This window comes from Nicotiana tomentosiformis, chromosome 7 (genome assembly GCF_000390325.3).
Source record: "Nicotiana tomentosiformis chromosome 7, ASM39032v3, whole genome shotgun sequence".
NCBI classification, from domain to species: domain Eukaryota; kingdom Viridiplantae; phylum Streptophyta; class Magnoliopsida; order Solanales; family Solanaceae; genus Nicotiana; species Nicotiana tomentosiformis.
Genome location: NC_090818.1, coordinates 20,285,953 through 20,297,716, shown reverse-complemented (window position 1 = coordinate 20,297,716; position 11,764 = coordinate 20,285,953). Strand labels below are relative to the sequence as shown.

Sequence of the window (11,764 nt, the reverse complement as noted above, 5' to 3'; positions counted from 1 at the left end):
TGGTAGGCAGTGCCGGTCTCCAGTTGGTTGGTTCGAACCGGGCGAGGCTAGACTATTGGGTACAAACTTGGTTCAGGATGCCTTGGAAAAGATTAAGTTGATTCAGGATCTACTTCGTATAGCCCAATCTAGACAGAAGAGTTATGCGGATCGGAAGGTTCGTAATGTTGCATTCATGGTTGGTGAGCGGGTATTTCTCCGGGTTTCGTCTATGAAGGTTGTGATGGGGTTCGGGAAAAAGGGCAAGTTGAGCCCTAGGTATATTGGGCCTTTTGAGATTCTTGAAATAGTTGGAGAGGTGGCTTACAGACTTGCGCTACCACCTAGTCTCTCTGTACTTCATCCGGTATTCCATGTTTCTATGCTTTGAAAATATCACAGCGATCCGTCTCATGTGTTAGACTTCAGTTCGGTTCAGTTGGACAAGGATCTATCTTATGTTGAGGAACCAGTGGCTATTTTAGATACGCAGGTTCGAAAGCTGAGGTCAAAGAACATTGCTTCCGTAAAGGTTTAGTGGAGGGGTCATCCGGTTGAGGAGGCGACTTGGGAGACCGTGCTTGATAAACGCAGCAGTTATCCTCACTTATTCACAAGCTCAGGTACGTTTTCTAACTCCGTTCGAGGACGAACGTTTGTTTTAGAGGTGGAGAATGTAATGACCCAAAATGTCATCTTTAAATTTAATAATTTATTCTGTTTTCTAAGACCTTGAAAAGCTATTTATCATTTCTCGACTTGCGTATACAGTTCGTAAAGTTTTCTGGAAAGTTTTTATGTGAAAAATGGATTAAAATATGAATTAGAGCTTTAAAAACTCAACTGAGTTGACTTTGGTCAACATTTTGAGCAAACAGACTCGAATCAGTGTTTTGACAGTTCCGGTAGGTCCGTATCGTGAATTGGGACTTGGACGTATGTCTGGAATCAAATTCCGAGGTCCCTAGCCCGAGAATTGGAATTTGGATGAAAAATTTAAAGTTTAAGTTCAAATAGTGACCGGATATCGAATTATGTGAAAACAACCCCTAAATAGAATTTTGATGATTCCAACAGTTCCGTATGGTGATTTTGGACTTAGGAGCATGATCTAAATTTTATTTGGAAGTCCGTAGTGGTATTAGGCTTGAAATACCGAAAGTTAAATTTTTGGGAAGTTTGACCGAGGGGTTGACTTTTTGATATCGGGGTCGAAATACGATTCTGAAAATTTGAGTACCTCCATTATGTCATTTATGACTTGTGTGCAAATTTCGAGATAAATCAGACATGATTTGATAGGTTCTGGAGTCACTTGTAGAAATTAGAAATTTCAAAGTTCATTAGGCTCGAATCTATGTGTGATTCGTGTGTTAGTGTTGTTGGATGTGATTTGAAGCCTCGACTAAGTTCGCATGATGTTTTAGGACTTGTTGATACATTTGGTTGAGGTCCCGAGGGCCTCGGGTGAGTTTCAGATGGTTAACGGATCAAATTCGAACTTAGAAGAAATAGCTGAAGTTTCTGCCCTCTGCTGCTTTCGCACCTGCGGAAATTCTATCACAGGTGCGAGCTCACAGAAGCGAGCCTGGCAAGCGCAGATGCGCAAATGGACTATGGGGCAATGGTCGCAGGTGGGAGGGAATTTTCGCACCTGCATGAGCGCAGATGCGGAGAGACGCGCGCATAAGCGGCCAACGCAGGAGCACAAACAGGCGCGCAGATGCGGGCAAAGGCGCAGATGCGGGAATTTTTTCGCACATGCAGTTGGTGCAAAAGCGGCCAAGTTGCCGCAGATGCGAAAATCCCTGGACAGTCCAAAAACAGAGGGGTTCCGAGCTTTTGCCATTTTTTGGGCATTTCAAGCTCGGGTTGGGCGATTTTGAGCAAGGTTTTTATGGGAAAAACTTGAGGTACGTCCCTTGTGATCATTTCTACTCCATAATATTGAATTATCATTAAAGTTTTTAGAATAAATTACATGTTTTTGAGGTGAAAGTAGAGGATTTGGGCCTAGGGATTTCAAAATGAGAATTTGAGATTTGGAGGTCAAGTTGATGTTGGATTTTTGTAAAAATGGTATGGTTGGACTTGTAGTTGAATGGGCGTTCATATTTCGTAACTTTCGCCGGTTTTCGAGACGTGGGCCGCACAGGCCATTTTTGAGTTAATTTCGGATTTTATTGAAAAATATAATATTTTCTTATAGAATTGATTCTATAATTTTTGTTGACTGTATCGAATTAATTATGACTAGATACGAGTCGATTGGAATCGGAAAATCGAGAAAATATCATACTACTTGGTTTAATTGGAGCAAGTCGAGGTAAGTGACTTGTCTAACCTTGTGTGGGGGAAATTTTCCTTAGAATTGATATTAATGTGATTATTGAAATGCATTGAAGGTCGTGTATACGAGGTGACGAGTGTGTACACAGGCTAAATGTGAAAGATTATATTTTTAAATTGTGTAGATCATTATTGCGCATTTATTAAATTATTTTATCTTGTTATATTCTTCATCATTGATCTGAGATATATACCTTAAATTTGTTTGATCTTTTCCTGCTAATTGTTTTGCCTGTTTAGTTGAAACTTGGTTCCTTTTATTTTGTGCATTATTTGAAATTGATTTTCTTAAATTTAAATATTATTAATATGAAATACTTGACATTTTAAATTTGGTATTGAAGCAACGTATTAAAGATTTTGAATTATTATTTTGCTGAATTATTTATTTCTGAATATTTGTGTAAGATTTTTGTACTCATTGTGATAGAGTGGTGAGCTCTTTATTGTAGAAAAATATTATTGATGACTTATTTTGGCCTGAGCCGTGAGCTTTTTATTTTGAAAAATATTGTTGTTGAATTATGTTGGCACGTTAAAGTAATTGAGCACTTGAGGTGCAAATTGTGATATATTGTGATATTGATACGCATGCGGTGGTATAAGGTTTGGGTATTGAAATGCATGCGGTGAGATAAGGGTGGCTTGATGCGCGTGGCTAGTAGGGGGAACTACTAGAAGTCACGCGGTGTGATAAGGATGGCTAAAACGCGGGATGCTATTTCGGAAAAAAATGTTTTCTTTAAAATAAATTGTGAAGGCTCCCGCGGTGAGATAAGAAAATGAGATATTGTGAATTTATTTATGATCTAGGACTACGAGGCGGTACCTCAGTAGTGCCCTTGTTGATATTGATTTATAGCCATAGTTACCTTCGATTAATTGTTGTGATTTTCATAAAGTTGAAAGGAATTTTGTTTTGATTCCACGAGATATTATTTGCAATTATTTGGTATCATTAAATGTGACATACTATTTGATTCATTTCCATAGTCATTTTATCTTATTTAATTGTTTAAATATTTTTTTATGTCATTATCTATTCTCCAGTAGGGCCTGACCTGACCTCGTCACTACTCTACCGAGGTTAGTCTTGGCACTTATTATGTACCACTGTGGTGTACTCATACTACGCTTCTGCACATCTTTTTGTGCAGACCCAGGTACATCTTACCAGTCTAGACGCCAGTGAGTTACCTGCGTACAGAAACTTCGAGGTATATCTGCTAGCGTCCGCAGACTCCGGAGTCCCCTTCTATCATTTTATGTTGCTTCCTTATTTTTCTTTAGACCTTGATACATAGAAACATTGAGAATAAATTTTTAGAAGCTTGTGACTTATTTCTACCGGGTTTTGAGAGTTGTAATTATTTGAATTGTAGTTTATTTATTTCATATATTTATGATTATTCCGCATTGTTAGGCTTACCTAGTCTTAGAGACTAGGTGCCATCACGACCTCCTACGGAGGGAATTTGGGGTCGTGACAATGTTCCTGATGCTTTGAGAAAGAAATTGGATGATAAAGCTGAACAGTGTATTTTTATTGGTTATAGTCATGAGACAAAGGGTTACAAGTTGTTTAATCCAGATACAAGAAAAGTGATTAGTAGCAGAGTTGTGACTTTTGATGAGTAGAGTTCTTGGGATTGGTCAAAGAAGGATTCTGAACCATCTAGGTCTCACCCAATAATTCCAGTCATAGAGGAAGGAAGTTCTAGCAGACATCAAGAGGAACGTGCAGTAGATCCTGTTCAAGCAGAGACGTCCAGTCGCCCGCAAAGACAACACCAATTACCAGCTCGTTTGCAAGATTATATTTTTGGCGATAATAATGATTTATCCGATGAAGATATTGTAAAGTTTGCCTTATTTGCAGATTGTGATCCAGTTACTTTTGAGAAAGCTGTTAAAGATGATCGATGGGTTCATGCAATGAATGAAGAAATTCATGCTATTGAGAAAAATAATACATGGGAATTGACTACTTTACCACCCTCAAAAAGACCAATTGGAGTCAAATGGGTATACAAGACCAAGTTCAAACCAACTGGCGAAGTGGATCGCTTTAAGGCAAGATTAGTTGTTAAAGGATACAAGCAGAAGGTAGGTATTGATTACTTTGATGTATTTGCACCTGTTGCTAGACTTGATACTATTCGTATGATAATTTCTCTTGCTGCCAATAATTGCTGGAAAATATTTCAAATGGATGTGAAATCTGCTTTCTTAAATGGTGTACTTGAAGAATAAGTATATGTTGAGTAGCCTGCTGGTTATGTCAAAAGGGGTCAAGAAAATAAAGTTTATAGGCTGAAAAAGGCATTATATGGATTGAAACAAGCACCTAGAGCTTGATACACTCGTATTGATTCTTATTTTATTGGACAAGGTTTCCGGAGATGTCCATATGAGCATACTTTATATATCAAATTCAGCGTGGCGAAGATATTTTCATTGTGTGCTTATATGTGGATGATTTAATTTTTACTGGCAATAATCCTAAATTAATTTCTAAGTTTAGGGAGGCAATGATTAGCCAGTTTGAGATGACTCATTTGGGTTTAATGTCTTATTTTCTTGGCATTGAGGTATCTCAATTAGATAATGGAATATTTATCTCTCAGAAAAAATATACCGGTGATATTCTAAAGAGATTTAATATGGATAATGCCAAACCAATTTTGACCCCTGTTGAAGAAAAATTGAAGTTGGTTAGAGATGGTACTGGTGACTTTGTTGATGCTACATATTTTAGAAAATTGTTAGGTAGTCTAAGGTACTTGACTTCTACAAGGCCTGATATTACTTATGGAGTTGGATTAATTAGCAGATTTATGGAAACTCTACGACAATTCCACTTGCAAGAAGCAAAGAGAATTTTGAGATATATTCAAGGTACGCAGACTGATGGTATATTTTATGCAAAGACTAATGATAGTAGTCTTGTGGGATTTACAGACAGTGATTGGGTTGGTGATACGATACAAAGAAAAAGTACTTCTGGCCATGCATTTTATTTAGGTTCTGGTGTATTTTCTTGGTCTTCCAAAAAGCAACAAGTTGTTGCTTTATCAACAGCTGAAGCAGAGTACATGGAAGCAACAAGTAGTTCTATACAAGCATTGTGGTTAAGAAGAATGCTTGGATTTCTTCAACACAAGCAAGATAATCCTACAATATTTTTTGTGATAGCAAGTCTGCAATTGAGTTAACAAAGAATCCAGTTTTTCATGGGCGTAGCAAACACATTGATATCAAATTTTACTTTATTCGTGACTTGGTTCAAGACAAGGAGATAGTTATTGAGTATTGCAAGACTGGAGAGCAAGTTACTGATGTTTTCACAAAGCCACTAAAATTGGAGTTATTCATCAAGTTGAAGAAGATGTTGGGCATGATCAAATTTGAAGATCTTAGTTTAAGGGAGGCTGTTGGAAACTAAACCAAGATTAATTAGCATTCCTAAATTATCTAGGATTTGATATTTGGTAATTTATTTAATTCATGTCTAGTTAGGTTTTGTTTACCAATTTTATATTGGAATAGGTTTTTGGTTTTGTAGTATTATAAATAAGGGTGCTACTACATATTTTCTATTGTAGGGAGGTAACTATGATGTAGAGAGATTCAAGAGTTTATGAGTTGTGAAAAAGTCTCCTACCACGTTCTCTCCCTAGTTTAATAAATTTATTCTATAGAGTCTTTGTTGAATTTTTTGCTTGTGCCTAAATTATTCTTGGGGTATTTCAATCCTTCAAAAACTTAAACGTAAAATGGAGTTCATTTTGATTTTCTTTCAATTCATGTACTAATGCACCGTAATATTTAATAGGCGTTTAGCCATAAGTTTTGGATGTTTTAGTTAAAAATGAAATGCAAATATGTGTTTGTTTATAGAATTAATATTATTTTTGGGCGATTTTAAAAATCAAAACTTCAAATCTCAAATATAGCTTAAGACCCCTTCGTTAATCAGGAGCTAAGCACTAAGCTAGTAGTTAACTGTGGTTAATTTTAATGTAATATTAACTAGAGTTAGAAAGTTAGTTAGTTGGTAGTTAGTTAAGTCGGTTAGGTTGTTAGAAAGATTGGTTGTTTGTAACGACCTGATCGGTCGTTTTGAGAATTAAAGTCCCGTTCGGTGGTACAAAGTCCCGAGCATCTTCATAATGTGTATTATGACTTGCGTGTGTGGTCGAGATTGGTTTTCAAATAATTTGGGATTAAATTGAAAGAACAATTCTTATTTTTGAAGCTTAAATGAAAAGTGTTGACCAGAGTTTGACCTTTGAGCAAACGACTCTAGAATAAAGTTTTTCTGGTTTCAATAACTTCGTATGGTGGTTTCGGACTTAGGCGTATGTCCGGATTTGGATTGGGAAGTCCATAGGGAAATTCAGCGCATTTTGACGAAAATTGAAAAGTTAAAGTTTTGAAAGGTTGAGAGTTTTGACCGAGAGTTGATTTTGATGATATCGGGGTTTGAATGCAATTTCGAGAGTTGGATTAGCTCTGTTATGTCATTTTTAACTAGCATGCAAAATTTGACGTCATTCCGGGTTGATTTGATATGTTTCGGCGCGAGTTATAGAAGTTTGAAGATTTGGAAATTTATAAGTTCGATTCGTGGTGCGATTTGTAGTTTTGATGTTGTTTGATGTAATTTGAGGCATCGAGCAGGTCCGTGTTGTATTATATAACTTGTTGTCATGTTTCGACGGGGTCCCGGGGACCCCGGGTGCGTTTCGGATGGGCCACTGGCCATTTTCTTATGTTTTGGAATGTTGAGTTCTGGTGTCTGATGTCCTTCTACGCGATCGCAAAGGCACAGACGCGATCGTGTAGGCTATTTGGTGAGTGATCGATTTTCCTTCTTCGCGTTCGCAGTACGATCGCGAACGTGTACATTCTCCTTTATCGTGTTCGCGTTCGCGTAGCTCAGCTTTAGCAGCTGGTGTATTTTCTCTTCGCGATCGCACATTCTTGTTCGCGATCGTGTAGTGCACTTCTTGGGGCATCAATGTTTTCCTTCTTCGTGGTCGCATGTACGTGTCCGCGATCGCATAGTAAAATTTCTGGCAATGGACCTTTCCTTCTTCGCGATCGCAATGATTCTTCTGCGATCGCTATGTGCAAATACCTGGGCAGCAGAATATATCTTCCAAATCGAGGGTTTGACCATTTTACCAAATCTTGAGTTGTAGAGCTCGGTTTTGAGCGATTCTTCGAGGATTTTTCAAACAAATCATTGGGGTAAGTGTTCTTCACCCGAAATTTATTATATTTCATGATTCTACCTTTATTTTTATCTTATAATTAGTGTTTTGAGTTGAGGAAACTGGAAATGTTTGAAGAAATCTTTCAAAATGTAAAATGATGATTTGAGGGACGGATTGGTATCAGAATTTGATAATTTTGGTATGGTTGGACTCGTATCGGAATGAGTGTTTGGATTTTATAAATCTTATCGGGTTCTGAGGTGCGGGCCCGGGGGGTTGACTTTTTAGTTTTAATTAAAGATATAAGCTTTATTATCCGAAATTGTTTTCTATGAGTTTTATTTATGGATTGAAGTTATTCTGGCTAGATTTGAGCCGTCCGGAGGTTGTTTCACTTAAGAGGGCCATTTTAGATTATTAGCCTAGCTTCTTTGAGGTAAGTATCTTGCCTAACTTTGTGTGGGGGAACCACCCCTTAGGATTTGAGTCTTTGATGCTAATTGTGTCATGTGAAGTCTGTGTACGTGAGGTCACGAGTACATGCTCGGGCTTATGTGTGAACAGTTGTCCTTTTAGGGCTCTTAGGTTCTTATGTTCATTAGATATGAAGTTGTTTGGTTATGTTAAGTTCCCTCATTTACTAGTTTCACCTCCACATGTCTTAACTGGAATTAATTGCTTCATGTTCCACCCTTATTGCCTACTTGACTCTTGTGCACCTTAACTGAAGTTGTTGCCTCTTCGATTGCCATGCTATCCTTTCCTAATTGTTTATCCTTAATTGAAATTATCATTATCTCATCTGTAATTGTCTATCCTTAATTGAGGTTATAATTATCTTTTTTGTTGCTTATCCTTAATTAAATTTGTTGTATCTCTTCATAATTGCTCAACCCTAAATGAAGTTTAGTTATCCTTTATCGTAGTTGCCTTATCCTTATTTAGAATTATTGACTCATGTTTTCTCCCTTGTTGAGATATTCTTACTGAGACTAGTATTCCCTATTGTGTTTATTCATTGTGAGCTCGTTCTACCACTTCTTTGTGATCCAAAGCTCTTGAGTTGATTTACTTGCCGTATTCTCGTGTTATTGTTGTTGCTGTTGTTACTGTTGTACTCAGTTTGTTGAGTCGAGGGCTATGCACGATTATGGTATTGACACTGTTTAGAGGAAATGTTATGGAATATGGGCATATGTTGTGAAAGTCATTCTATTATTATGTTGTGTTTTTGGCACGTGATATTGTTGGGAGGTTTTGTTCGGGTGTTTGCACGAGGTTTCTGCTGTACTATTATTACTATTGGTGATGCACATTCGGCGTGACATGGCAGGCTATATCTGTGTGTTTGCGCATGTGGCGAGACAAGGTGGGAACATTTATATGCACGTGCGGGAGACAAGGTGGGTATTTACTTATTTATTGCGTACGTGGCGAGACAAGGTAGGCTATGTCAGGGATTGGTTTGTGATGACTTGGGATGGCCTGGGGACATTGTTGTTGTTGATATTTGTGTAGTGGCGTGCCTAACTTGTGTGAATTTTACTTTGTGCAAATTGTGGGGATCGTTTTTTATGTGCCATTCATTTTTCAATACTCTTATCCGTTGGCCCGAACTGTGATAGAACACTTGCATAAGTATACACGTACTTTATCACCCTATCGGTTTAAGATGATGAACACTGGTGTTACTGACCATTTATGCGTACTCTGTCTACTTGTCTCCTATGTGAGAATTGTTCTATTGGCACGTGAGTCATCCATGCAGTTATCAGTTGTAATGAGGGCACAAGATGCGAAGTGATTAGGGTTCACGAATTGGGACCCATGAATTGTGAGTTTTGAGGTTTGGTACCTCGTGGGGATTATTGGCTAAACTTGTGTGAGAGCGATTATTCTTTCTGAGTTACTACTTGCTTTTCCCTTATTTGGTTCCACTGGATTTAAACTGTATCCAGCTTACTCTACAGTGTTATTACTTATTGTGTCCAGTTACTAATTGTTGCTTCTAGTTCCTCTTGCAAGCATCGTATTATTATTGTTATCATGCCTAGCTTTATAGAGATATGGTACCCTGCTAGTTCTACACCTATACTTGTCCAGGTTATTTAGTCCAGTATGTACCGGGGTTAGTCTTGATACTTATTGGGTACCGCTGTGGTGTACTCATACTACGCTTTGGCACATTTTGTACAGATCCAGCAAATTCAGAGTTGGTAGATCGCTAGCCAGCTGTACGGATATTGCCGTGGAGACTCAAGGTAAACCTGCTGCTGCATTTACAGGTCTCGGAGTCACCTTCTGTTATTGTACTTGCAATGTTTTATCTCTATTTTGAAATAGTGCTATTTAGAGGTTTTTGTAGCATAGTCAGTAGAGCTTATAACTTGTACTACCGGTTTTGGGAATTGTAATTTGTATAAGATTTTATCTCGTATTTTTCATTTGATAGTCGAAACAGTGGTATTTCCTCTTCTTATAGATTGTTCTTCTTAGCTTCGATTTCCATATCCATGGCAGCTAACATGGCATCAGAACCACCGGTTGGAATCTAAGCTAGTTTGCGAACAAATCTCGTCTTCTCTATTACTTTAATTCTGCAATTGAGTTTTGAATTGAGTTAGAGTAACCTTCGATTGAAGCTAGGGTCTGTGAGCTACTTACTCTGAAGCTGTTTCTTAGTTAACAATGGCGATTGGAGATGAACAACTCAACAATACTACTCCCAATCATACAACCACAACCTCGACTACTGGTAATTTCATTACTGGAATCACTACATTTCCCTCCATTGATCACAACCACCCTTTGTACCTGCAACCAACAGAGACCCCAGTTAGTTCTCTGATTTCTGTTCAACTTACTGGATTAGATAACTATGCCTTGTGGAGTCATGCAATGAGAATTGGCTTGCTAGGTAAAAATAAACTATGTTTTGTCAATGGCAGATTTCCTAAGTCCAAATTTGAGCATGAGCTTCATGATTTATGGGAGAAAGTTAATGCTATAGTTCTCTCATGGATAATGAATGTTGTGAGGCCAGGGTTGTTGAGTAGTGTCTTGTATGCATCTAGTACTCATTAAGTTTGGGAGGATTTGAAAGAGATGTTTGATAAAGTAAATGGTTCAAGAATTCTGTATTTGCACAGAGAAGTCCACACGCTAACCCAAGGAACTATGACTGTAACTGACTATTTCTCAAAGATTAAAGAGCTGTGGGATGAGTTTGATGCCCTGTCCTGGTTGCCCTTGTCCTGAATCGAAGCAGTATGCTCAACACTTTGAGTCTCAAAGGCTTCTTCAATTTCTCACTGGACTGAATGAGTCCTATTCTCAATCAAGGAGCCAGATCGTGATGATATCTCCTCTCCCTAGTATAAACAAATATTAAAGAAATCTCACAAGCACAACACAAGTTGCTCAGGTTACTGATCGAGGCCAAACCTACACCACTATAGAGTAGCGAGGATAGTCGATGCAGCTTTACCCAATGAGGTCGGGATCGATTTCCACAGGGAGTTAATTTGGTTTGGAGTTGGGTATCTAACTAATTTAGATGCGCGTGTTGTTCCTAATTGCACTTCCAAACATTGTTGCGATTGATTCTATTCTAATTTTATACTATAGTATGCTGAGTGTAAGCTAAGTACAATATTTTTGGTGAAAGTTTTCAAGTGTTAAAAGGTACTAGCGAAGTGACTTCCGCCTAGGTGAGTATCTAATGGGTATCAAGAATCTAGGACAAGCTTGTTATGATTGGGGTATTACTATCTCTAGGTTTAACCCTTTAATTGGGGCTATTAATTTCTTGAGTTCACCCCAATTCTTTGTTAGCCTAATTTTCCTAGACTTAGTCCCTCTTTCTCAAGAAAAGCCTAAGTCATTAATTCTACAATTTTAGCATAAATTAGGCTAAATATCACTAACCCATAAACAATTAAGCCCTAAAATTCAAGATCCATTAAATACTCACACTAGGGTTGGGTCACAACCCTAGCTATGGGGTCTAGCTACTCATAATAACAACATAAATCAAAGATAAAGATGAAATATAAGCCATAATATTAAAGTACAAGATGAAAATCTAAAGTTTGAAGGTAAATCTACTCTAAAATTGCCCAAAAAGGGAAAAACCAGCTGTTCACATGCTAATCTGAACAAAACTTTACCTAAAATTGATAAAAGGATCTATTTATACTAGGCTAAAATTTTCA

The 11,764-nt window shown here is 37.7% G+C and overlaps 2 protein-coding genes across 2 annotated transcripts; both read left to right on the top strand.

Annotated features, from left to right (window-relative positions):
- Nucleotides 1-4,859: 4,859 nt before the first annotated feature.
- Nucleotides 4,860-5,773, top strand: LOC138895324 (uncharacterized mitochondrial protein AtMg00810-like). The gene is made up of 2 exons (XM_070180002.1): nucleotides 4,860-5,526; nucleotides 5,619-5,773. The coding sequence occupies exons 1-2, from the start codon at nucleotides 4,860-4,862 to the stop codon at nucleotides 5,771-5,773; spliced, it is 822 nt and encodes a 273-aa protein (XP_070036103.1).
- Nucleotides 5,774-10,238: 4,465 nt separating this feature from the next.
- Nucleotides 10,239-10,808, top strand: LOC138895323 (uncharacterized). Its single transcript, XM_070180001.1, has 2 exons — nucleotides 10,239-10,612; nucleotides 10,700-10,808. The coding sequence occupies exons 1-2, from the start codon at nucleotides 10,239-10,241 to the stop codon at nucleotides 10,806-10,808; spliced, it is 483 nt and encodes a 160-aa protein (XP_070036102.1).
- Nucleotides 10,809-11,764: the final 956 nt, after the last annotated feature.